Genomic DNA, 27,515 nt, shown 5'->3' on the forward strand with positions numbered 1-27,515 from the left:
CTCTCTCTCTCTCTCTCTCTCTCTCTCTCTCTCTCTGAGATTGTTCTTAATCTCTTCCGCTCCCCACAGTATTGGTATCTGTCTCACTCACACAAGCTTATACAGGCACTCTCTTTCTCTCTCTGCCTGTTTTTCAGTCTATACCCGTCTCTTTCTCTTCTTATCTATCAGTTTTTCTATCTGTATCTCTCTGCCTAGCTGTCTATTTCTCTGTGTTTGTTTGTCTGTCTCTCTCTATGTCACTCTCTTGATCTTTCTATCAACCCGAACCATTGATCTCTCTCTCTCTCTCTCTCTCTCTCTCTCTCTCTGGATATTAATGCTCGACATTATCACATTAAAGCAGGATGTGTTTACACTCTATAGTAATGGCTCACACTCACATCAACACAAAAAGGTATAAAAAAAAAAAATTCAGCCTACAATCACCTCTCTGCCTCAGTGCCTCTGATATCCTGCTCTCTGCAGTCATTTAACGCATGGCTTGTTTGTTTGTTTCAGTAAAAAAAAAAACACCAACGTATTACTGTAAGGCAGGGACATCGCTGGCACTGCTTCTTGTCTTTCTGCCTTTCTGTGATCTTTGCTCAGTGACAGCAATTAAAAAATTACACAAAGCCATCACAGGAGCTGAGCGTCATCTGGACACACACACAGTCTTCCCGCCGCAAACGTGCGTGTTCTTAATTAAGGCGTCTGATTGGACAAGCGCTGCCTGCGTCAGGAGCGATCTCCACATCTCCGTCCGAATATCAAATTCAAATTCAATTTAAGGGGTAAATTAAGTTGCTGCAAAAAAATACATGAGTAATAAATAGATTCCGGGGTTTAGATCACATCAAGTCTCTGGACCTTCCGCAAATATCCCTTTAATACCAGAGACATGGACAGACTCCTTTCATTAATAATATCGGGTCATTTTCTTTTATTTCAACAAATAGCCACATTTTTCATTGTACACAGACTGAAATATATCAACAACATCGCTGTAGATGATTCTGGGGATTCTTTTTTTTTTTTTTTAGTTTTATACAATATCGACGTGTAAAGAATATAAGCCCAAATAAATTCTGATCAATCACTCGATATATTAATATATTTTAGAATATATTTCTGCAATACACAGAGATAAAGCCCGATTTTTTTAAACATACCAATTATTTATAAAGTGATTCGTTGAATTTATTTCTTTATTATAAGGTTTGTGGAAATAGTAAATACTGAATGAAGAGAATGATTGTAAATATGACAGTAATTTAGGTTGCTACGTGAACACGATCTGCTCGAGTCACGTTTATTTAAAAAAAAAAAAACAGATTGTACTTTTAGACGTTTCTGTAAAGGGGAGCGTTTCTGTTTCTTGTTGTCTAATAGTTTTGGATCAAGGCTGAGCAAAATGACGATGCATCTGTTTTCTGTACTGTTTACCCTAAACAGCAGGTCGCAGGGAGCCTGGAGCTTACAGTGTATCTCAGGAGACTTGGGGCACAAGGTGGGGAGACACACTGAAGAGGCTACAATCACACACATGCTCACACACTACGGACAATTTAAAGATGCTAAGCAGCCTTCAAGGCATGTCTTTGGACTAGGAAAGGAAACAGGAGTACACAGAGGAAACAGACACAAACACACCGCACAAACACACACACACATATGTTCATTCACATACAGTACACACGCACATAAATACACACACCCACACACATATATTCATTCACATATACACACACATACATACATACACACACCCACCCACATACATACACACATATACATTCGTTCACATACACAGAGAAACACACACATACACACACACACACACACACACACTCATACATACACACACATATTCATTCACATATACATACCCACACATACACAAACACACACACATACGCACACACACACATGCATACACATACTGTACATACACACACACATCATTGAAGGGAATCCAACCCACAACTACAGAGACAAACTTGCAAATCACTATTCCACTGTCCCCCTCTGAGATGATGTTGATGATGATGATGATGATGATGATGATGATGATGATGATGATTTTTCACAAAAGAAATCTTTAGCTGTTCCTGAGATATTGCAACAACTAACTGCACTGTTACTGTTTAAGTAGCAAGTAAACAACTAAATGTTTCCTTTTTTTTCCACTTGATTTCTTTCTCATTTTGGTGTTAAATCATTTATTTTGTGTGAAGTTGCTTCAAAATTTCATACTGCACTATATATACATGTCTGTTTGACCATATCAGGAACTGTTTTATTGTAGGTTTAGATATAACCCAGCCCTGATCTGGTGAATAATAATAATAATAATAATAATAATAATAATATGTGAAGTCATGAACAAAAAATTTACATCACAAGAAATCTGTCTCTTTCTTCCTTTCTGTCATGTATAAGACTGTGGTTCTGGATCAAAGAATGTATGTTAATTAATCTCCACAATGGCCTTTTGCAGAGCCTTGATAGTTTTGCAGCCTTTTTTCTTTTTTCTTCATCTCTAGACGAACAGAAATTGCTGAATCATGACAGAAATGATTACTTGCCCAATAATATTAACTTGTCTCTATGTCCTGTAGCACTTTCTTTCTTTTTTTTAACACAAGTAATGTAGAAGTGTGATGTGTTTATTCACCTTAACTCCTAAACGCCATTATTTTTTTTTTCGCTGACAATTTAATTTGTCACTTAAATTCAATATTTAAAAAAAAGAAAAGAAATAGAAAAAAAAGACAAGCCACGAGGGCTGGCTGACCTTCGGCCGTGAGGCTGAACAGCGGTTCGATCGACGGTCTGCTTATTCCATTCACACTACATAATAGACCAATTTGGGGAGGTCATTGTTCAGACGTGTACGTGGTGAAATCTGAGGCGCTTCCTCTGAAAAGCATCAAGAACATTGAGACCCGGCAGAAGCTTCACCTCTTCACCATCACTATTAGATCCACGTGAACTAGCACAATAGAAGGGGTGAGGACAAAACGGGGGTTTTTAATAACCCTTCCATGTTAAAGCCCCTCAGGAAGAGAAGGAAAGATGCTCTGGTGTGTTCAGCCACAAGACAGGAGGAATAAAAAAAAAAAGAGAGAGAGAGAGAGAGAGAGAGAGAGAGAGAGAGAGAGAGAGAGAGAGAGAGAGAAAGAAAAACATTAATGTCAGCGATAGATTTAGATGACAAAAAGAGCTGGAGATGTTTGACTGTATGTTTGTGCTGGAGGGTCTCTCTTCTCCTCTCCTCTCTTTTTGTCAACTCTCTTCTCTTCTATCTCTCTTTTTTTCATCCACACTCTATCAAAAGCAATTCTTCTCCCCTGCAACGCACAACAAGATAAACAGTTTGCGTTAGAACCCATTATCTCTGGCTGCCAAATAACTTCCACCTGCAGGTTCCCAACCCAGCCTGGACCCCAACACTGCTGTACACTCACTTCTTCATCCCTGCTGTTATTTATTTATTTATTTACTTATTTATTTATTTATTTATTCGTTTGTTTGTACACCCTTATTTATTAACTTAGAACTTTATTATTAGTCATACTGTTCCAATATGTGTATGTGTGTGCGTGTGTGTTTTATTATTTATGCCCCTGGTTAGAGTCCACAGTCTGGTGCTGACTCAAAAAATTAAAGCACAGCACAGATAGAGCAATAAAGAAAAAGCGCTTGCATCTGCACTGGTGGAGGGTCAACGCCGCACGTGTGTGTGTGTGTGTGTGTGTGTGTGTGTGTGTGTGTGTGTGTGTGAGTGAGTGTGTGTGTGAGTGTGTGAGTGAGTGAGTGAGTGTACCTGGAGCTTCACTTAAGAAAAAGAATCAATTCTATAACAATACATATCTACTTGCATTATTCCGTCACCGCGGTTACGTTTCTATGCTTGTTGTCATGGCAATCAAGTAAAAGTAAACAAACCTGAGGAAAATTTGTCTTTCAATTTTTGGAGTAAGTGAATTTATCCAGGCTTAGCTACTTTGTATATTTTATTGAATCAAATTTACACTGATTAAGAACACACTAGATATTTTTCTTTTTTGGGAGGTTTTTTCACATTATATTAGCATGCATTAGCCTTTCACTTTGCTAATTAGGTTAATCCTTAATTTATTTTATCCGTCAGTGTAAATAATATCTTCTCACATAAAATCAGTTAAATGCTGGTGTGGTGAATGAGCAAGAAATATAAGAAACATCCTTTGTCCATAATCCGGTGTTCTGATAGCTTCATGTATTGTTTACAAGCTAATACTCTCAGAGTAACAACATCTTATTTAACACCTCTTTCATTTATTCAGTAACTACCAATTCTATTCTTCAATCTATTTTTGTTTAGCAGCACCTCATTGGAACCAGAAATATACTCATTAGCATAATTTTGCTTAGATTTGGCTAGCTGTTTATGTTTCGCAAACCTTGTAAAATGGCAAGACTCTTACAACACTAGTTAGCAGGATTAAAAGCAAACTAAGGTTAATGAGCTAGCTAGCAAACAGTTACTTGACTGAAACATCTGGCAAATACTCTCACTGTAACTACTCTCACTGTAACCCAAAATTACAATAGCATAATTGTATTTTGAATTCGTAGCAATCTAGCTCTTATGTTTACTATTATGCTGTAAAACAAGCATCACTTATGATGCTAGCTAGCTTATTTAATAGCACATCAAGGCTAATTAGCTAGCTTTAAAGAATTTTTTTATTTAAATAGTTTTTAAAAAAATGACAGAACTGAGAAGAATAACATTAGCTATATGTCATTGTGCTCTTAGCTAATGATAACCTTCATTTGGTAATTTGTTGTATGTAAACTTTCTTTTTTTGTTAGCTTAAGTAATATCAGTATTAGGCTAACTGTCGAGTTTTAGTGAATAGTTTCCTGTGTTGTTATTAATAGCATTTTCCACTGGTTTCAGTCCGGCAAGTGACGTGAAGTAATGCTAATCATGACGGACTGTGTGTTACAACATTTGCTAATAGATAACCAGGTTTAGCCAAGAGTATTAATTTTAATTAATTAAAATAATTGTGATATGGCAAGGAAGTGGGATTAAAACCATATTAAAACCGCAAGGAGGACTATCACAATCACCACACCAGCAGAGCTGCTTCACTGAAATAAATTAGATGCAGTGCGGCAACTTGCAAGTGGACACATATTGTATGAGGTTTTTTCTGATGTTGACAAAAGTGCAAACATACTGTACACACACACACACACACACACATAAATGCAGACACAAACACACACGGTTATAAAAGCTTCAGTAATGAGAAAATGCACAAGATGTCTAAGTGCAAAAAAAAAAAAAAAACAAGCTGTGCATTCATACGTAGCCGTGTCATTGGAGAAAAGCAATACAGCAATTCCCAAACAGCGGTGCAAGTTGACTGACGGTTAGCCAACATCAGCATAGCAAAGGAGAATTACACAACAGATACATCACATTACTGATTCACTGATTCACTGATTCACTCGATGACAGTCAGGCTTTAAAATATATCCCATTCAATTCAGTCCAATGAGTCATGAATCATGAATCGTGATTCCTAATTTTTCAAACATTTTCCAAACAATTGGCACAGAATCAGATTCAGAGAGCGACTCCCTGGGGGACAAGCTGCGATCAGCGAGCTACACACAGCCCTCTCAGCGAAAAAGAGAAACAGAGCGAAAGGAAAGGACAGTAGTGGATAGGAGAGGACTTTCCTGTCCTCTGTCCTCTTCTTCTCGTTGCATCTCATTTCATCTTGCATTCTCTCCATCCCTCAGTATAAAGTCTTTGAGTCTTTAGAGTGGGTGTGAGTGATTATTTTAAGGAGGGTGTGTGCAGATGTAAGTGGGTATTTATATGTAAGTGTATATATGAGTGTGAATGAAGTTGGTTTCTACCCCCAGCTGAGGGTAGCGAGCAGCAGCAGAAGAAGAAGAAGATAAAGGGAGGCTGAAAGGGACGAGGCCTGGCCTTGAACTCTGCCCGTTTCCGAACCCAAATCGGTCACGGTCGCTTTCTCTGGGAACGGAGGGATGACGTTGAACTCGTCCACTGGATCTATCTCATCTTCGGGCTCGTTCTTTTCCTCCTCGCTCTCCTCCACCTGACACCAAAAAGAGAATGAAAACAACAAATAAATGACTGTCTTGATAGAAAAAGAGACATTGACGAGGGAAAAGGGGCGTCGGGATGACATGAATGAAGCAACCTGTCCGACACCAACCTGTGTGATGTGAGGGAGCCTGAAGACAGACAGATAGAGAGAAAAAAAGAGAGAGAGAGAAAGAGTGTTACAGAGACAGGGATTAAGAAGTAGCGATAACAGGGGAGAGTGAGAGAGTGACAGATGGGCATGAATAAATTAATACTAATAAAGTCTGATTGATGCACTGCCTCCCGCAAACACCTCTGACTAATCCTTTCACGGAGCGAGCGGCAGCGAAAGAGACGAACACGTGAAGAAGAATGGGAAAGATGGAGCGAGAGAGAGATCAAGAAAAGACAGAGAGACTTCTGGTGAAGCGAGCAAGGTTTGGCTGAAAAAGGGAGGTAGAAGTGACAGTGGAAAAGGAATTGAATCCTTTTTGTCTGGAAGCCCAGATTATATCTAAGCCCCTGCACTCTGTGTGTGCGTGCACATGCTCACACACACACACAAACACACTGAGGATGTACACGTGGTCCAGTGTGTAAACACATAGACCCAAACACACAGAGGATATACACATGGTCCTGTGTGTAAACACAGAAACACAACAAAAATGCTGCAAGTGCTCAATAAACTGCCTCAGAGGATGGATATTCAGATATATACAGGAAGGAAGGAAGGAAGGAAGGATAGATAGATAGATAGATAGATAGATAGATAGATAGATAGATAGATAGATAGATGGATGGATGGATGGATGGATGGATAATCAGCCATGCTGAATGTCATATGAAGACAAACAACACAGCATTTGCCTTGACCTCTGACCTTTTATTGAATTCTGTTTAAATGACGGTGTGAGTTTTAATCCAAATCTAATAGTAATGACCTGAGTCTGACCCGTGTAGCCATGGAGATGATACAACATCCAACAACACAACACAAATTACTACACAGACTGTTACACATAACACAACTACACAAACTGTTACACATAACACAACTACACAAATTGCTAGATATAAGATAAGACAACTACACAAACTGCAATACATAACACAACTACACAAACTGCTACATATAACACAACTACACAAACTTCTACACATAACACAACTACACAAACTGCTACACATAGCACAACTACACAAATTGCTACATATAACACAACCACAAAAACTGTTACACATAACACAACTACAAAAATTGCTACACATAGCACAACTATACAAACTGCTACACATAACACAACTACACAAACTGCTACACATAACACAACTACAAAAATTGCTACACATAGCACAACTACACAAACTGCTACACATAACACAACTACACAAACTGCTATACAACACAACTACACAAATTGCTACATATAACAACTACACAAACTGCTACACAACACAACTACACAAATTGCTACATATAACAACTACACAAACTGCTACACATAACACAACTACACAATCTGCTACACATAACACAACTACACATAACACAACTACAGAAATTGCTACATATAACACAACTACACAAACTGCTACACATAACACAACTACACAAACTGCTATACAACACAACTACACAAATTGCTACATATAACAACTACACAAACTGCTACACATAACACAACTACACAATCTGCTACACATAACACAACTACACATAACACAACTACAGAAATTGCTACATATAACACAACTACACAAACTGCTACACATAACACAACTACACAAACTGCTACACAACACAACTACACAAATTGCTATATATAACAACTACACAAACTGCTACACAACACAACTACACAAATTGCTACATATAACAACTACACAAACTGCTACCCATAACACAACTACACAATCTGCTACACATAACACAACTACACATAACACAACTACACAAATTGCTACATGTAATACAACTACAAAAACTGTTACACATAACACAACTACAAAAATTTCTACCTACAAGACAACTACACAAACTGCTACACATAACACAACTACACAAGTTGCTACATATAACACAACTACATAAACTGCTACACAACACAACTACACAATCTGCTACACATAACACAACTACACATAACACAACTACACAAATTGCTACATATAACACAACTACAAAAACTGTTACACATAACACAACTACACAAATTGCTACATATAACACAACTACATAAACTGCTACACAACACAACTACACAATCTGCTACACATAACACAACTACACATAACACAACTACACAAATTGCTACATATAACACAACTACAAAAACTGTTACACATAACACAACTACACAAGTTGCTACATATAACACAACTACATAAACTGCTACAAATAGCACAACTACCAAAACTGCTACAAGTAACAAAACTACACAAACTGTTGTGAAGTAACACAACTACACAAACTGTTACACAACATAACACAACTAATCGTGAAGGTTGTCTCCTTACTCTTTGTTCCACTCTACACTGTTTCCAGTCTTTTGAACATTGACACAGTTTTATTGAAGCAAAATATAGTGACAGGATTAAAAAAAAAAAACAGTTCACTGTCTTGTCATTTTTATTTCAATAATTAGAAGCTCTTCCTGTTCTCAGATACTAAAGCACAAAGTGTAGCAGCGTGTGTTTCTGTGTTGAAAGCTTGAGCTCTGACTCACCACATTAATGGGATTTCTACTCGACCAGACTGAATGATTTTCATGTGTCTTTGAAAAATTAGAAAAGAAGACTATCATGCGCACACACGAAAAACGTTTATCTAGTGGTTTAATCAAGGTGGACCTACACATACATACCACACACACACACACACACACACACACACAGTATAAATCAGTCAGGATTGGATATTAAAATGTGTTATTGTTCCCGCAATAAAAAAAAGACCATAAAGTGTGTGGAACTTTTCTCTCTCAAGATGTAATTCTATAAATTACTGTTTCCTGAAACATCCAGCAATTTCTGCTATTCTTGCTTAAAGAGTTTTAGACAATTTAATAATCTTCAATAAAGAAAAACATTTTTTTACCTTCCTTTACCTGCTTCAAAAATCAAATAAAAAAGTAAAAAAATGTTTATTCGACTTAAATTTATCTCCAAAAAAAACATCCAAAAATATGTTCCTACAAAAATAAATCATGGAAAATGCTAAATTATTCAATATTAATAAAAAACGAATAAATTATTAATAGAAATGTATTTTATTTTTAAGAAATAAATTAAGAGTAATCTTTCTTTTTTTCATAAGTCCTTGTGTTTTAAGCTTACGAAGGAGAAACTGTGACATAAACAGAAATGAATAGCTCAGATCTCATATCTCATAGTTTGTTAAGTGCAGCCACCTAACACACTCTTTAATTCTATATTTTGGAAATAATTCTTAAAAAAAACCCATTTAACATTTCCTTAAACCATACAGAATCATACTGAGTTAGAGCTATTTCTAAACATCTTTCCAGCTTTCATAAAAAAATCATGAATTAAAACATAAATTTGTTAAATAGAAATCAATCAATATGTCCTTAAAAACTAAAAGAAATTTAAATGAGCTTCATAAATTAATATATTAATTTCCTGCTACTAAAATACACACCATGTTTTTTTTCTTTAACTTTTTTTAAAGAATCTTTTGTTTTGTTTTTTATTTTAAGTGTATGCTACAGTAGTGTATGCTATTGAGCTTAGACTTCATATATCACGTATCTTCTGGATGAAATGGTTACAGTATCTACAGACGCCTTGTGCACTCTGATTTTATGTATAATGCCAAAATAATATAAATTTTAATCACTATTATTTTAACATAAGATAAAAAACATCTATGTTTGTTGTGTCAATTTAATTATAGCCCAAATGATTTATAGCGTATTTAACAAAACAAATAACCCTTTCTAGTTTGATCCCTCAGCAGTGAACGCTAATAAAGATGCAGGTCCATGAGCTGTGTCGTGTCCACAGACAGATGTTTGGCCTCTCTACTCACACGAGTCGGTCTGTGAATTAAAACGTTAGCTTGAGACGTGAGCAAAGAGTCGAGTGAAATGGAAACAGATTGAGATTCTGAGCCAGTAACGTTTTCACCAAGCTTTCGTCGCTCTCATGAAATGTTGGCGGTCTTCCCTTATTCCGAGCCTCAATATAATCTGAGAACATAGCAAAGAGCGCAGCAGATCAATATTGATTTAATTTCTTACAAGAGTCATTAGCTTGAGGGATGGAGGGCTTGATAATTGGACGTGGCAGCGTAGGCTGTTTGAATGTTGGGTTCTACCTACAAAGATCACATCACGGCGCTGACAAAAGTAAAAATGCGTTCCGCTCCAACTGGCTGTCCCGTTTGTGGAGCTTTATATCAATTACCCTGAGTTATAAACAGCAGCTCTGTTGAGAAGTGAAAGTAAGGTAAAGCTCAAATGGATTATTTTAGCCATCTGAGTACGTTATTCGAATGTAATGTGTTCAGCGGGTTATAGGAAGGTTTAGATGAAACGTTTACTCAATGTTCCCACTTAGATCAAGTTGAATCACTAGGAGGTTTAAAAGGAGGTTCCAGAGAAAAAAAAAGTGTACTGTGGTCATTTGTAAACATGTAAACATGTGTGTGTGTGTGTATATATATATATATATATATATATATATATATATATATATATATATAGATATATATATATAGATATAGATATCTATATCTATATATCTATATCTATATATATATATCTATATCTATATCTATATATATATAGATATAGATGTCTTTGTTCAGGTGCTCATTGAAATTATTGGTTTTTTTTTAAATGTTTAAAACATTCTCAGAACAAAAAAAGACTGAAAGCTCCAGGAAACTACATTTTTCCACAAAGATAAATAAATAAATAAACAAACAAATAAATAAATAAAAGATTTAGAACTATTCAGCTCATCTATAAGCTTACAGCTATTGCTCGAGACACTGAGTCTGTCAGCTTCATTATTTGTCTTGGTGAAGCCTACTTTCACAGAATTGTTTTTTTTTACTCACCTACAATAATTTATTACAAATCATGGTATGTTGTGAAGATTACAAACTTTTGCTCAATCCAGTGAATCAGCCAAACACCAGCCAAAAATCATACACAGTAACCTGCAATGTTCTGATAGTGGAGAGTGGAAGCATGCATACTGTAACTAGAGAGAGAGAGAGAGAGAGAGAGAGAGAGAGAGAGAGAGAGAGAGAGAGAGAGAGAGAGAGAGAGAGAGAGAGAGAGAGAGAGAGAGAGAGAGAGAGAGAGAGAGAAAGAGAGTGGTCTACTTTGAAAAGTCCATCTGATCTGTACATCTGACTGTGTAGAAGTTACCCTGAAATTCATGTAGTTGTGTTGGTGCAGTAATTTGCGTGGCTGTGTTATGTGTAGCAGATTGTGTAGATGTCTTGCTGCAGTAATTGGTGTGGTTCTATTCTGTGTAACATTGTAGTTTATAGCTATTATGTGTAGTTGCTCTGTGTATTGTATTAGATTTAACAGTTTGTGTAGTTGCTCTGTTTAGAGGTTTGTGTTGTATTAGGTTTAGCATTTTGTGTAGTTGTGTTATATTTAGCATTTTATGACGTTTTGCAATGTCTAACAGTTTGTGTAGCTGTGTTATGTGTAAAAGTCTGTGTAGTTGTAATTATGTGTAACAGTTTGTGTAGTTGTGTTATGTGTAACAGTTTGTGTAGTTATGTGTAGCAGTTTGTGTAGTTTGTTATATGTAGCATTTTGTGTAGTTGCATAAGGTGTAGCAGTTTGTGTAGTTGCATAAGGTGTAGCAGTTTAGTTGAGTTATGTGTAACATTTTATGTAGTTGTGTAATGTGTAGCAGTTTGTTTAGTTGTGCTATGTGTAGCAGTTTGTGTAGCTGTGTTATGTGTAGAACTTTGTGTAGTTGTGTAACATGTAGCAGTTTGCATAGTTGTGTAGTTGTGTTATGTGTAGCAGTTTGTGTAGTTGTGTTATGTGTAGAATTTTGTGTAGTTGTGTAATGTGTAGCAGTTTGTTTAGTTGTGCTATGTGTAGAATTTTGTGTAGTTGTGTAATGTGTAGCAGTTTGTGTAGTTGTGCTATGTGTAGCAGTTTGTGTAGTTGTGTTATGTGTAGAATTTTGTGTAGTTGTGTAATGTGTAGCAGTTTGTGTAGTTGTGTTATGTGTAGAATTTTGTGTAGTTGTGTAATGTGTAGCAGTTTGTTTAGTTGTGCTATGTGTAGAATTTTGTGTAGTTGTGTAATGTGTAGCAGTTTGTTTAGTTGTGCTATGTGTAGCAGTTTGTGTAGTTGTGCTATGTGTAGCAGTTTGTGTAGTTGTGCTATGTGTAGCAGTTTGTGTAGTTGTGTTATGTTTAGAAGTTTGTGTAGTTGTGTTATATGTAGCAGTTTGTGTAGTCATGTTATGTGTGGCAGTTTGTGTAGCTGTGTTATGTTGTACTCATCACTCTAAATTGTCCCACACAATGCAGTAATATCAATCGGATTATTTAATGAAGATCACATTTATGTAGCTAAGATGGAGCTTTCACTGTAAACCATGTTAGCGTTAATTGAAGTATGCTCTTAAATCCATACTGTATAATAATGAAGCTGCTCTTGTCACACCCTCTATTGTATAAGATATTCAATTAACGCGGTCTGGTTCACACATACAGCTCTTCCTGCTGGAGGATTTCAGAGCACTGGGCTGTGACTTTGTCTTGGCTGTGCTCCTGTTCAGCCATGCGTTCAGTAAAACACCTCGTTCCAAAGCCAGAATGACTGCATTTAGAAGAGCTGGCCCACACTGGGGTTCTGAGTGTAAGCTGACAGTCACACTCTGCTGTGTGTTATTGTGTCAGCTAATAAAGTCACGCACAAGTGTTTAACAGTGTTAATTTATGTACATTGGCTTGAGTATTCAGTAGGTTTTAATATGTACAGACTGTGTTCTGTGGTACATTTTTAATTAATGAAGTCAGCAGTGTAGTGTGTTCAGGGTGTTGGATATTGTGCACAATAATTCAGTTCAGCAGTATAGATAGTAGTTCATTGTGTGGAGCATCGAGTAGCAAAATTTGCTAGTTTCACAGTCGTGTTTTCAGTAGTTTTAAAGTCGTGGATTTATGTGTCAAGAGTTTTAGATTTTTGGTATGTTTTGGAACTTTGTTTAGTAGTTTGTCGAATAGTGTATTTTAAAGTAAGGAATTCAGTAGTGTGTTTGTTTTTGAGTATGTTGTGTTTTTTCTTCATCAGTTTATTTATAGTTTATTTATTCAGTAGTGGTTTTAGTCAACCTTACATTGTACATTCAGTACATTATGTATTTTGTCCTTCAGTTTAGTTTAGTAGTTCATTAAGTAGTGTGTTCAGTAGTGTCTTCAGAAGTTTATTTTTAGACTAGTAAATTTAGTTCTGTGTTCAGTGTTATGCAGTTTAGTTTAACATTTTATTAAATAGTAAAAAAAAAAAAAAATTAGATGATTGAATTCAAGTGGTGTTGAAAGTTATTTTTTCAGTATGTTATGTATTTTGTTATGCAGTTTAGTTTATTAGCTCCATAGTGTGTTCAGCAGTACATCATTTCAGTAGTGTGTTGAAATTTACTGGTTCAGTTTGTTCAATTTTTGTATTGCAGTTTAGTTTAGTAGTTTGTTGAGTAGTGTCTTCAGTAGTACAGTCTTCAACTGTATATTTTTAGACTACTAATTCAGAAGCATGTTCTAATTTACTGTTTCAGTATGTTTTACACTGTGTTCAGCAGTTTAATTTAATAGTTAATCAAATAACATGATCAGCAATATAGTTTCTGAGGAGTGATATCAGTAATGTGTTTATTGAGTAATGTGTTCAATAGAGTCTTCAGCAATATATTAGCTGTGAATTCAGTAGTGTGGTCAGATTTACTGTTTCAGTATTTTATGTATTTTGGTGTGCAGTTTAAACTAAGAGTTCATTGAGTAGAATGTTCAGCAGTATAGTTTCAGAGTAGTGAAATCAGTAGCATGTTAACATTAGTTTTTCAGTATGTATATGTTATGTATGTTATGAATTTTGTTCAGCAGTTTATTTTAATAGTTCATCAAGATTTAGACTAGTTAAAACAGAAGCAAGTTTAGTAGTATAATTTTAGAGTAGTGAATTCAGTAGTGTTAGATTTCAGTATTTTGTTTTACAGCATAGTTTTATAGTTTGTTTAATAGTTTGTTCAGAAGCAAAGTTTTATAGATTGATTAATAATGAAGTTTTAGTTTGTTGTGAAGTGTGTTCAGACGTTTTGTAGTTTGTTGAGTAGTTTGTTCAGAAGCATAGTTTTATAGATTGATTAATAATAAAGCTTTAGTTTGTTGTGAAGTGTGTTCAGACGTTTTATAGTTTGTTCAGTAGTTTGTTCAGAAGCATAGCTTTATAGATTGTTGAGTAATATAGTTTTGTAGTTTGTTATGCAGCTTATCCAAATGTTTTATACTTTATTGAGTATTGTGTTCAGACGTTTTATAGTTTGTTGAGTAGTTTGTTTAGTACAGCAGTCTTGTTTGCTGTGTCATTGTCATTACCCACCGAGTTGAGGTCTTCAAACAAGTTGACGTTTAGCTCGTCGTGTTGAATGTGGGGGGAGGGGCGAGGGGGTGGGAGCAGTGTTCCCTCCACAGGTCGAGGACTGGCACTTCCCATGTTCTCTATGGCATTACCTGTGATGAAAGATGACACAAACACAATTTTAATTGAACTTTTTCAATCAAATGCTTGATTTCTATCCCCTATACTTCACTGTAATGCTACATTTACAGTCTCTAGTGTTCTTGCCACTAAATTGAACCAATCTGCAGGGAGATTTGGCATTTGTGTATAAAATTCAGCAGTATATATCCTGTCTCTATGCATATTTCTTGCTGCTATTATCCACAATCCACTTCTTTTTTGACAGTCAGATTTGGGTAAAGCCAATTTCCAGTATTACCCCATTAATGTAGGTTGTGTAGGTCAATAATATTCCAAAATAAGAATAAACAGATCAATATATTGTGGATTTGAATGACACTCAGCTTTATTGAAAGTTTTCTTTCTAGTCAGCATCAGTAAATTCCACCATTATGGCCATTTGCCACTAATCTCAGCTATACACTCTCATGCATTAATAAGTACGACCGTTTAAAGCAGTAACATATTTCTTAAAGTCAACTGCTGCCAAATCTTTGAAATGAATATTGCACAACACCCGACATCATTTCTGCAAACAAAATAATCACTTTGGCACTCATGTGAGAATAATGGCTTGTTTACTTTATAGAGCATACAATGACTGGATTCAAAGAAACAAATATAACCAAAAAAAAGTTCACACGCGTGTGTTAAAGAACCAAGGATCGTGTAAAAAAATTAAGAAACCAAACATGAGTGTTATAAAAAAATCAAGGTTTGAATGGAAGAAACAATACAATAATAAGGTGCTGATCTGAAACCAGTCAGGATGTGGCCTGTAATTTGTTTTCTGACATCCCTTGAACTACATTTCTGCTACACAATTAAGCACAACAGTAAATTGTTTGTTCAACTCTACACAAGTCTAAATCTTTCACATTCTGGAGTAGGCTACGCTTTCTAGCTTAGTTTTCCCCTGCCAGGTTTGCTTTAGCTTGTTAGGATGACGTTCACTTGCTAGGCTGCTCAGACTGCAGACAGCTGTGTAAGAGAGAAAAGCGGCATTAGCCGTGTGATGGTGACGCGTACACTTGCTTTGTTGATCGTTAGCCACGGAATAGAAGAAATACATTGCGCCCTTAAATATTATTAATGTATATATCATTGTTTTTATCATTAAAGGGACAGTGGTGGCTCAAGTTTTTAAGGCTCTGGGCTGTGGGTTCAAGCCACAGCACTACCAAGCTGCCACTGTTGACAGTGGCAGCTTAACCCTCTTTGCTCCACGGCGGTTGTGTCATGGCTGACCCTGTGATCTGATCGTAAAGTCTAAAGTTGGGAGAAATAATTTCGTCTTTGAAGAAATAATTTCACTGTGCTGTAATGTATATGTGACAAAATAAAGCCTTCTATTCTATTCTAGAAATGTTACAAATTCATATATTTTGATATATACAAAAAAAAGTTAAACAGAAGACAGATCAATATTTTATATTTCTATTTTATTTATATTAAAGTAATTTTTGACCTACAAGTTTAAAAGATTTCCTAAAAGTTTGCCAATTCAATGATCAAGTTCCCCCAACTGCATTTCACTTAGCAATCTGTGATTGTGAAGACTAACATATTCTTCCCCCTAGATATTACACCTTTTCAAATTCTGCTCACACAACATCATAGTGCAGATGAATGCATTTACAGGAGAGTGCTAATTGCCTTATTTTGTATACAAGAGTCAACCCACAGTCGTGACTAGTTAGTCTCCTGCTAATAAACAAAGAGAAAAACAAGGCCTTCCGTCCCAACAGTGTTGGGATTCAATCAGCCCAAACTTTGTCTGTCTGCTGTAAATATACTGAAGATTTATGTATAACACATTTTAAAAGGAAGATATTTTGGATTTTTGTGTTGCGCTATTAAACACGCTCTTGGCTACGTGAACGAGCGGCGCAGTAACACTCACGCAGGCAAGTGTTGCTGTTGAACATGTGCAGGATCCGCAGGCACTCCTGCAGCTGATTCCCACTGCCTTCACAGTTACACCACTGAGACACCTCCATACTGCTGTTACTCACGTAGTTTGGTGTCATGATCGTACCTGGCAACAAGGATAGAGATAAAGAGAGAGAGAGAAAGAGAGAAAGAGAGAGAGAGAGAGAGAGAGAGAGAGAGAGAGAGAGAGAGAGAGAGAGAGAGGTGAGATACAGAAGGTACGGAATTTGAAAAAAAAAAAATCTAAGACATTTGAAATGAAAAACAGAGGGAGAGATATGACAAGCTAATCAGTCAGGCCTCCATCTGGGAGAATCTGCAACTCGCTTGGCCCTCGGCTTTAATCGTGTTAACACATGCAGCCACATCGTCTCTCGTTTATGTGACACATCTCTGACTAATTTTATTAAAGAGCCCGATGTCCTGATAGTTCACGTCCGTGTCACACTGGGGATTCAGCACAAACCCTTGAGGCTGCCAGGACATTTTCCTAATTACTGAACCTGTGTAATGGCATCTTGTCCCGGAGGAAATGTATTCGGTAATCAGATCTATTTCAGCTCATGGCAAACATGTTCATTTCACTAGAGGAAAACTAGAGCTGGCAATAAGCAAAGATTTTACAGATATTAATAAGAGACAAACTGAAATGTTATTCACAGAAAATCATTTTGGCCTAAATGCTTTCTTTTGAGTTTCGAGACAAAGAATTACAAAAGAGTTTCACCACTGGATTTTTTCATTCATTTCATTTCAAGACATCTGGTCAATATAAAGAACACAAACAACACTAAGGATCTGGGTTGTTGATTGGAGGATTGGAGTTCAAGTTCCAGCCCTACTAATCTGCCACCCTTGGGCCATTGAGCAAGGCCCTTAACTCTCATTGCTCCAGTTGGTGCTGTATCATGGATGACCCTGTGCTTTATCCCCAATGTCCAAAGTTGGGATATGTGAAGACAGAGTAATGAATATGTGACAAAATAAAGGCTTCTATCTTCAGCAAGTGTCTTGATCAAGGTTGTGATGTATCTAGATGTAAATCTCTTTTTCTGATGACTCTTCCCTGCAGATCATGTTAGTGTAAGCAATGCTATGCAGTGGGATGGTGTACTGCCACTACCATGACACTGTTAAGTGTCATAGAGGAATTTTGCTTTTCCTTTGTAGTCAATATAAAGGCAGTTTTATCTTTTCGTCTTACAGATCTTGCCTTCCACATTCATGGGAATACAAGATGAATGTGATGCCAAGCCAACACAGGACACCATGAACACACATCCACACACAAAGACAAACTGGACTAACCGATATACCTTGTGGAAAGATTTTGGGGAGGTTAGAGGAAAACAGCAAAAATGGACGAGGATTAATCCGCAGCTCATGAAGTTGTGTGGCTCCATCGCTACGCTATTGCTGCCTTATCATGTGACCCAACAGGTTAAATGTTTTATGTTATTTTCCGTTTTTTATTGTCAGTTTAGATTTGAAAAGTAATAATCTATTAAATAGGACAAACTTGCCTTTTCTTTAACTTGTACTTTTTTTTATAGATAAACTGGCACTGAAAAGATTTTACATTTTTAAAAGAATGAATTGAACACAATTTCTGCAGCAAAAAAATAAATAGTTTTTTTTTTCCCCCATGTTTCAAAGTGCCATGAGTTCTTGGAAGAAATTCAGGGCCACTCTGTTCTGAAAAATGAAATAAAAAACTTTAATAAAATCAAGAAAAAAAAAATAAAAAATTTAGGAGTGCTTGGATTAATTTATCTCATTCCTCATGCTGTTTTAACCTGCAGCTGCATTGCATACGCAGTTTGCCCTTACTTTTACTCCTTCATCCTTTCTTTTATTTTTATGTTGTTTTGGATTTTGCAATGGTATAAAGGTGCACATAATCCAGGTGCAATTTGAATTCTTCCTACCTGTTTGTTTCTTTGATGTGAGCTTATTTAAAAAAGACTCAGGGAGGATTGTTGCATTTCAGGTTTGATTGCTTATGCTGTGTTTTTGGTCCAATTTGACTTATGTTGTTCCTTGAGGAAGGATGGAAGGCATAAAGACACGCTGCACAATTTCAGGAGCGCCGATAAATACCACTATGTGCCGTGGCATATGTTTCCTCTGCCAGGTATCACTACTGGATTTACATATGTTTATGTACATTTTTACATATCCTCTACATAATTTTTAAAACTGCTTATAAATAAAAAAGTGTACACAAATCTACCCTGTAAGAATTTTGATAATTAATATTGGAGTCAAGAAACATATTATTATGACACTATTCATATATTCATGAGAAGTTATTGAGATATTTTCCTTAAATCATTTTTCTTAATATACCATAGCTGGTGAGAACACTCAATGAGAGCTCTGAGGTTTTTGCTTTGGAGGTTTTAACTTGAATAAACATCTGCACACACACACACACATGCATACACGCACACACGCACGTCCGTGTCAAACTGCTTTACTTGGAGCACAGTGACTTGGATCATCTGTGCTCAGTTTGTGTGAATAGGCATAGACCCGGGGCTGTGATCTTCTGGTGGGCCGTCACAGGGCATTTATCATCGCATGATTGCTCACCGATAAGTCCGGCGTACGCCTTCAGGCAGACCGCTCCGCTCTCACGCAGACAGCCTGAAGGGGTGTAAGAGGAGGGCTGGCAGTTCTGCTGGAAATCAGCCAGTCTAGACCTGAGAGAGAGAGAGAGAGAGAGAGAGAGAGAGAGAGAGAGAGAGAGAGAGAGAGAGAGAGAGAGAGAGATTTGAAAAATCAAATTGAAAAATGTACACAATCAAAAATACACCCAAAAGCATCACATGCATGTTTAACTCTGAGCTGCAGCCATTTAACCATTCACCATAGCTACCACTACCACTACTTCCTGTCCTGGCCTTCCATTCATCTTCATTTACCTTGTTGTCTTTGTTATGTACCACATAAACAATGTTAGCAGGACTAGAATACATTTTCGTTCTGTTTAATACATGGAGAAACAGCACCTAAAAATTCACCCAACAATGGAAACATGATGTCTAAAATGGAAGTGAGTTTGTGTGTGTGTGTGTGTGTGTGTGTGTGTGTGTGTGAGTGAGTGAGTGAGTGTGTGTGTTTATTAGGCTATTTGTTTTTGCTTGAGTCTGTACATATGTATTGTTACCATGTTTGTGTATAATAATAATAATAATAATAATAATAATAATGAATGTAACCAAACTGAGCATCAGTATAGAAGAACATATAATGTATGTATATGTATATAAAGGAAAAATAATAGTGGGCCTAAAACAGAGCCTTGTAGGATACCATATAAAATTCACCATGTATGGTTTGCATAGGATTTATGTAAAATATACCGTTTTATAAAAAAATTAATAATAATGAATAATTATTAATATAATTAATATAAACGACAATAAAATAGAAGCAAAGTGAGTGTGTTTGTCACTATGTGTGAGACCCTGTGTGTGTTTAGGTGTACACCCACCTGCACAGGTCATCACGGAGGCAATAGCTCTCCAGGTGCAGGCAGTTTGGTTGTGTGTCTTTCTCCTCATATGAACATGATGGGACAATGGTTTTCCTCCTCCTCTCTCCACACAACGTCTCAGTGCAGGAGCAGAACAGCACACCAAAGCTGTACTCTTCAGGTACACGCTCTAGAAATCTGCGCAGCGCCCGGTGGCACTTTTGTCTGTTGCAGCGATCTGAGCCTGCTGCTCGCTTGGTGCACGCCAGCACATATTCTGCGCGAAGGGCGCCACACTTCTCGAACAGCCCACAGTCCTGAGCCGCCTTTAAACACTGGTTCTGTCCGTCTACTGGAAACGAGTACACTGAGGTAGAGAAGGAAAGACAAAGGTGTGAGATGAGGTGTGAATTAGAGCTCGATAGAGTCAGCAGGGTGGCAGACTGAGCTCCAGACACCTTCTCGGTCCAGTGCCACAGAACCCGAGGACTTGAGAATGATGGAATATAACAGTTTTGCTTTTGGCCTTCAGGGGGATTTATAAAGATGAATGGAAATCAGATCCAACTGCTCATTGTATGCTGAGTTAATATTTATGTATGCATGAGGTACACCCCACGATTTTGTACTGAATTTATCTACTACTCTCTACTTTATCTGTCTACTAGGAAGCTGATTTTAATCTTAATCTTTAAATCAAACCAAATAGAAAAAACGTAAGAAGTCATAATGTGCATGGCCAGCGAGTGGACTGATGAACATAATCGCTAGCTGACAGAAATGGTTTTCTACTTCCGAGCTGTTACTTGCATCATCCTCTCAGGTGGTGACGGCTCTCTGCAATTCTCTTTGAGTCTCCGCTCTTTGCGCTGTAATAAATCTCAGCAGGGTCCCATCAGATATGAAGTAGGTAAGCCTATTTAAAGTCATATTTTGAAAGTTCGACAGCATTTTGCCCATGTTTCATAGATTCCAACAGGGGAATTCTGAGTACCCACTCAAACCATCATGTCTTCCCAGAGTCTGGTAAAGCCTGTCATGGACTTCTACAGACCACCATATATTCATAGACTACATTGACGTCTTGGTGTAAGAACTAGACCATAGCGACGTCGTAGTCCTCTGATCGCCTGGCTGCAACAACATGGTGGGATACAACATCACTTGGCATCATGTGACTGCCATAATTAGGTGCCAGATAGATGATTAAGAATTTAATCATCAGAAAAACAGGCAGCATGATGGTACAACTGCTGGCTCACAGCTCTAGGGTTCGATCCTGAGCGCTGTTTACTGTCTATGTGGAGCTTTGCACAAGCTTTGCATGTCCTTCCTGTGTATTTAGGAGATCTCAATTCCTCCCAACATTAAGAAAATATGCCTGGAGGTGGATTAGCTAGGTTAAATGTCCCTAGGTGTGTGTGAGAGTGAGAGAGAGAGAGAGAGAGAGAGAGAGAGAGAGAGAGAGAGAGAGAGAGAGAGAGAGAGAGAGATCCTGTGATGGATAGGATATGTTTCATAGGAAAATGAATGAATGACTAAAAATACAAAGTAGTTTGCTGAACTAGCTGTAACCTGCTCCATCTTTACTTAACATTAGTATCTTATGTCATAAATCATGAATTTATTTGATCGTCTTTAGTAAAAGCTTTATCTTATGGAAGCTTGTTTCTGCCTCGTTTTAAAAAATAATAAGAGATAATTACACACAACTTTATATTTCAGAATTCTGACTTTAATTCTCAAAATTCTTACTTTATTTCTCAGAATTCTGACTTTAGATCTTAGAATTGTGACTTTATTTCTCAGAATTGTGATTTAAAATCTCCGAATTCAGACTTTTTTCCTTGCAATTCTTATATTTTTCCTCAGAATTTAGTCATTCTGATGTAATTTCTGCCAGTTACTCATTTTGATCTTGCTGTATGGTCATGCATATTATAGAGTATAGTTTTTCGCTGAATAATTTCAATTAATGAGACTTTTAGATGGACAAAGCGTGGCCCACGACTGTTATATACATAGACGACCTCGCGAACCAAGATCCACACTTTGTCCATCTACAGTACAAGTCTCATTAACATGTTTCTCTGACATCCAACATTTCTGGTGCATCCACCAATAATCATGTTGAAGTTCTGATGCCTGAATCTGTTGGTGTATAAAATATGCCAATTTTGCTTCATCTGGTTTGTTGCGTCTGTGCCACAACCAATTCCTCTGTAATATTCTTTCAATTCTGAGATATGAAGTCAGAATTCTGAGATATAAAGTCACAATTCTTTAAATGCTTTAGACCACTGATCAACAGTCATCAGCTTGAATCCCAGCTTCATTATGTGTCCACTGCTGGGCTCTTGAGCAAGGCCCTTAACTCTCAATTGCTAAGGTGTAGAAAAATGAGATATGTGTAAGTTGCTCTGGATAAGGGCATCTGCCAAAATGCCTATAAATGTGTCAGTGGAATTTTCCAAAAAATTGTGGCTATGGTAGCTCATAGCGTATAAGGCATTGGATTACTGGTCAGAAGATTGAGTTTGAAGCCCAGGATCACCAAGCTGCCATTCCTGGTCCCCGGAGCAAGGCCCTTAACCCTGAATTGCTCAGCTGTATAAACAAAATAAATGTAAGTTGTTCTGGATAAAGGCTTCTGCCAAAATGCTGTAAATAATTAGGATCAAAGCAGGAACTGTGAAGCTGTACCACTAACTGCTGCACCATCTTACTTCCTTTAGTGTTTTAGTTAAACATAGAGATAGCTGCTGAGAATGTAGACTTTTTTCATCCTAAAGCCAGAACCTAGACCTGAAACACTCATAGAGGTGGAACTACCTTGTCAGTGTCACCATTAAGAACAGTCCATCATCCGAGAAATATGTGGCCAGAGGTGATGGTGTAAGTGATGCATGGGCTCGAGGTAGAGGAGGGCTGACATGTCGCCCATAGCAATAGCCGGGCTTCCTGTCAGTAATTGTAGCCCTACAAAGTGCACTTATATGGTTGGTATATGTGACATTTGAAGAGTGTTGAAGATTTGAAGTACCTGCCACAATCGAGGCCAGTTTTGTTCCTTCGCTATTTCTCACAAGCTCCAGTTCGATGTCCTCGTACGGGGACGTCTCAATGTCATCATACCCTGCAAAAGTCACACAATCAGTACACACACACACACACACACACACACACAGAGCAAAACAAGTGGCGGAATGTTCCAGAGTAATTAAGCCTGCAGAAGCGCACCATTACCTTATCGTTACAGCTAATTAAGAGAGCTGCTGCGTTTAATCAAATTACAGGGATTATATGATGGCTCTATGATGATGCATAACACATAATAACATAACTTAACATATTGCCTAGTTATCATCTAGACTTAAGAGACTCCTGGGGGAAAATTGTGTACGAGCGAGAGAGAGGTTTCTTGCTCCGTTGCGTCTTTGAGAAAGCGCAACGAGCTAAATTCAGATGGACGAGTATTCCGTGTGTGTATGATATCATTCCGAATGCGCCGCCTTTGCCCGTCAAAACGGTAGCGCATGATTTTTCTTATCACGATCTCACATGCAGGAAAGCACAATGCAAATGAGTGTTTTTTTTTGGCAGGACGCATATCACAGCGCAATCACGCAGCTGCGTGCTGCAAGCCGCGGCCGAGAGTCGCAATTTGAAACGCAGGGCTGAACACTTGACATTTCCATTTGACAGTGGCTGAAAAGCGCTTGTTTCACGGGACTGCTCGTCTCTCTTCTGACAAACTATATCCTCACTCTCCATTCGTTTGTAGCACTATTCAGACACCGGCATATTACGTTAATAGGAAATCGTTTCGGTGATCCACGCTACATACCTCACTATTTGGTTTTAATAGATATACTAAATGATTTATTTTTCTAGCACTCTGTCATAATGCCTTCAAGGTCAACCAAGAAGATTACTGATCCAGATACAGTGCTTTCTGGAATTTGAATAATCAAGTATTTAATAGAGTTACAAAAACAGGTTTAATATTCATTCACTGCATGCAGATGGAAATATAATGTCAAATATTATAGTATTTTTCTTCCTGTTAATCTAACACTGCTAATCATGCTGTGCGATTGTTCTCGGCTCTCCCAGAGCACTGGTCTGGTTTCAGACTCACTTGATTTTATCGAAACCCTGGTGCATTTGTGTTCATCTTACATCATCACAAACAAACATGGAGAACATAGAGATCTCACCGGTCTCTTCTGTGTTCCCCTGACGCTCATGCTACACTTGTGTTGTAGAGTCTAATGATGTCAGCATCGTCTAAAACACAAGCTTACTTGCACGATATTTTACCCAAGTAGGAGCTGTGTTGCAGTTTCAATGCAGCAGAACTTGTACCACCTCCTACAGGTAGTCTCCAACAGGGTCCGGTACCTCACTACTCTTCCCGGTCCACATGACAGCTTTCACATGACTGATTTTTCATATGATCTGTGCTCTGTTTTGGACTGAATTGCCAGTGTGAAAAAAAGATTATGTGTAATTATGGAGCTGTATAAAGTAAGAGAATTTAGAGGGCTTAGAGAACATGGATAGAGCGATTTGACTCTTGGGTATGAGCAGATATACAGACAGGGAGTTAATAGTTGCAAAAACAACATATCATATTGTCATATCGTATCACATCATATAATACCAGCCCTAGATATTCCCCAACACAGCATTTCCACTCACGAACATGCTCAGTGAAGCATTCATGCATATTTATACTCCCACACACTCTTAAACATACATGTGTCTGTAATGACACACACACGCGCACACACACACACACACACACACAGGTTCCTTACCCTGTGGAAAGCGCACGGTCCAATACACTCGGAGACAGAGAGCCTCTTTACGTGATCCACGCTGGCACTTGCACTCCTGCAGGGGCCGATGGTGCAGCAGGGCGTTTTGGGCATCGGCGCAGGCCTGTCGGGCTTCGGGTCCCAGTGGTGACACAGCTTCCTCGTCCATGCAGTAGTCCAGCTGTCTATAGAGTTTTTCACACTCAGCTTGGGCCATACACTCCTGCACAGCCTGCACGCAGTCCAGCGTGCCCGGGAATAGGGGCACCACCGAGGACAACGAGCCTGAAGGACAGGACACATCACAGGACACTTTTGATCACTGCGGTTAGTCCACTTCAGAAATCAGAGCATCATATGTATTTGCTTCAAAATACCATTTCTTAGAAATTCATCCAGAAGGTAAAGTGATGTGTGAGAAAAGTACAGTGAAGGCACACTTGAACTAACAACGGTTAGTCTTGTTTGTCTTCATTTATGGTAATTTTAGACTGCTTTCTTTTTTAAATAAAAATATTTGTCTATTTAACTGAAATCATTTTAAACTTAACACAATCATTATACCACATAATTCAGTATCTCGTCACCAAATCCATGATCCGAAGCAAGTCAGTCGCGGTTCACATTAGTGAGTCTATTTAACACAAATGTACACAACCTCAGGATCTTTCTTTCTTTCTTTCTTTCTTTCTTTCTTTCTTTATTTCTACACTTTTGCAAACAACTTGTTCATATCCAGCTTGATAAATGAACTTCAATACAGCTCGACTTCAAGGATAACGACTTCAGCTGGAAACTCATCACAGACACACACAACTAACACAAATGTAGAAAGCGGTCCCGTCTCTGATGAGAACAGATTTGCATCAAGACTCTTCTCTGTTCTGGCACATAAGTGGTGGAATAAACTTCCCCTAGACATCCAGACAGCTGAGTCACTGGCTGTCTTCAAACAACAATTAAAGACCTAACGTTTCCTGTAGTACTTAAATTAGCACTTGCATTGCCTGTGTGCTGTTGCTGCTATATTACCTCCTCAAAAGAGTTTTTAGACTGACTCTATTCTTAGCCAGTGATCTGGCCAAAAATACAAGAAAGGTTTTTCTTAAACATTTGATTATAAACTGCAACACCTGCTTTTAGACATCTATGATATCTGTGGTCCTGATTTCACAGACAATATCATCAATGGCCCGATGCTAACAGAGGGAATTTGAATAGAAGGCTTTATTTTGTCACATATACATTACAGCACAGTAAAATTCTTTCTTCACATGTCACAACTTTGGAGGTTGTTGTCAGAGCACAGGGTCAGCGATGATACAGCATCCCGGAGCAGAGAGGGTTAAGGGCCTTGCTCAAGGGCCCAACAGTGGCATCTTGGTAGTGATCCCCATTCCGCCAATCAACAACCCAGAGCCTTATCCGCTTGATCCACCATAAAGTACTCATGCTCCTGAGTCTGTACAATAACACGGAAGAAAGGGGGGCACGGTGGCTTAGTGATTAGCACTTTTCCTCACACCTCCAGGGTTGGGGGTTCGATTCCCGCCTCCGCCTTGTGTGTGTGGAGTTTGCATGTTCTCCCTGTGCCTCGGGGGTTTCCTCCGGGTACTCCGGTTTCCTCCCCCGGTCCAAAGAAAATTGTCCGTAGTGTGTGATTGCGTGAGTGAATGAGAGTGTGTGTGTGCCCTGCGATGGGTTGGCACTCCGTCCAGGGTGTATCCTGCCTTGATGCCCGATGACGCCTGAGATAGGCACAGGCTCCCCGTGACCCGAGATAGTTCGGATAAGCGGTAGAAGATGAATGAATGAATGAATAATAGGTTGATTATGTCAATTAGAAATACAATTAAATGTTTGCAAAACCCAGTGCTTTGAGATCATCACAGCAAGGACAATGAAAACAAGAACCAAAACCTGCACTAGAGTCGAAAATAAGGTACAAACAGCAATGCAAGAACATGGAATAATCAAAAGCTTGTATTTCTGGTTAAGATTGTTTAAAAATAAAAAAAATAAAAACAAGTGACTTTTAGAGCATGTCGGCACAAGAGACTTAATTCATGTAAAAATAGCAGTTTTCCTGCGGTGTGCTGCTTAGTGTCCACAATCACCTGGGTACAGTGTAGACATATTTTTGCTCTTCATTTGCCTGTCAAAAGCGTTTTCTTTTCACTTCACTTAATTCACATCTAATTGACCCTTTAAGTAATTAGCTTCTATATTTTTGCATTTTCAAGTGCTGCGAAAAATCTTTTTAAAGTCAAAATAACTTCCACTTCTGCCTCAGAGAAAATTCCTTTTATTTTGTCCACGTTTTTTGTTTTTCCGTCTCTCTCTCTCTCTCTCTCTCTCTCTCTCTCTCTCTCTCTCTATCTGAGCTTTTCCTTTCAAAGATTTTAGTAGGCATTAAATGT

At 37.8% G+C, this 27,515-nt stretch overlaps 1 protein-coding gene across 1 annotated transcript in view; it reads right to left on the bottom strand.

Moving 5' to 3' along the window:
- Positions 1-1,001: 1,001 nt before the first annotated feature.
- gfra3 (GDNF family receptor alpha 3) overlaps positions 1,002-27,515 on the bottom strand; it is a 48,940-nt gene continuing 22,426 nt past the window's right edge. Inside the window, exons 2-9 of the mRNA XM_060887050.1 lie at positions 25,096-25,380; positions 23,316-23,408; positions 20,291-20,639; positions 19,387-19,496; positions 16,763-16,897; positions 14,719-14,849; positions 5,911-6,116; positions 1,002-3,335 (exon numbers count right to left, since the gene is read on the bottom strand). Of these exons, the coding sequence (XP_060743033.1) occupies positions 3,302-3,335; positions 5,911-6,116; positions 14,719-14,849; positions 16,763-16,897; positions 19,387-19,496; positions 20,291-20,639; positions 23,316-23,408; positions 25,096-25,380 (1,343 nt within the window). The 3' untranslated portion in view covers positions 1,002-3,301. The remainder of the gene's footprint in view (positions 3,336-5,910; positions 6,117-14,718; positions 14,850-16,762; positions 16,898-19,386; positions 19,497-20,290; positions 20,640-23,315; positions 23,409-25,095; positions 25,381-27,515) is intronic.

Source organism: Tachysurus vachellii, chromosome 14 (genome assembly GCF_030014155.1).
Source record: "Tachysurus vachellii isolate PV-2020 chromosome 14, HZAU_Pvac_v1, whole genome shotgun sequence".
In the NCBI taxonomy this organism is placed as follows: Eukaryota; Metazoa; Chordata; class Actinopteri; order Siluriformes; family Bagridae; genus Tachysurus; species Tachysurus vachellii.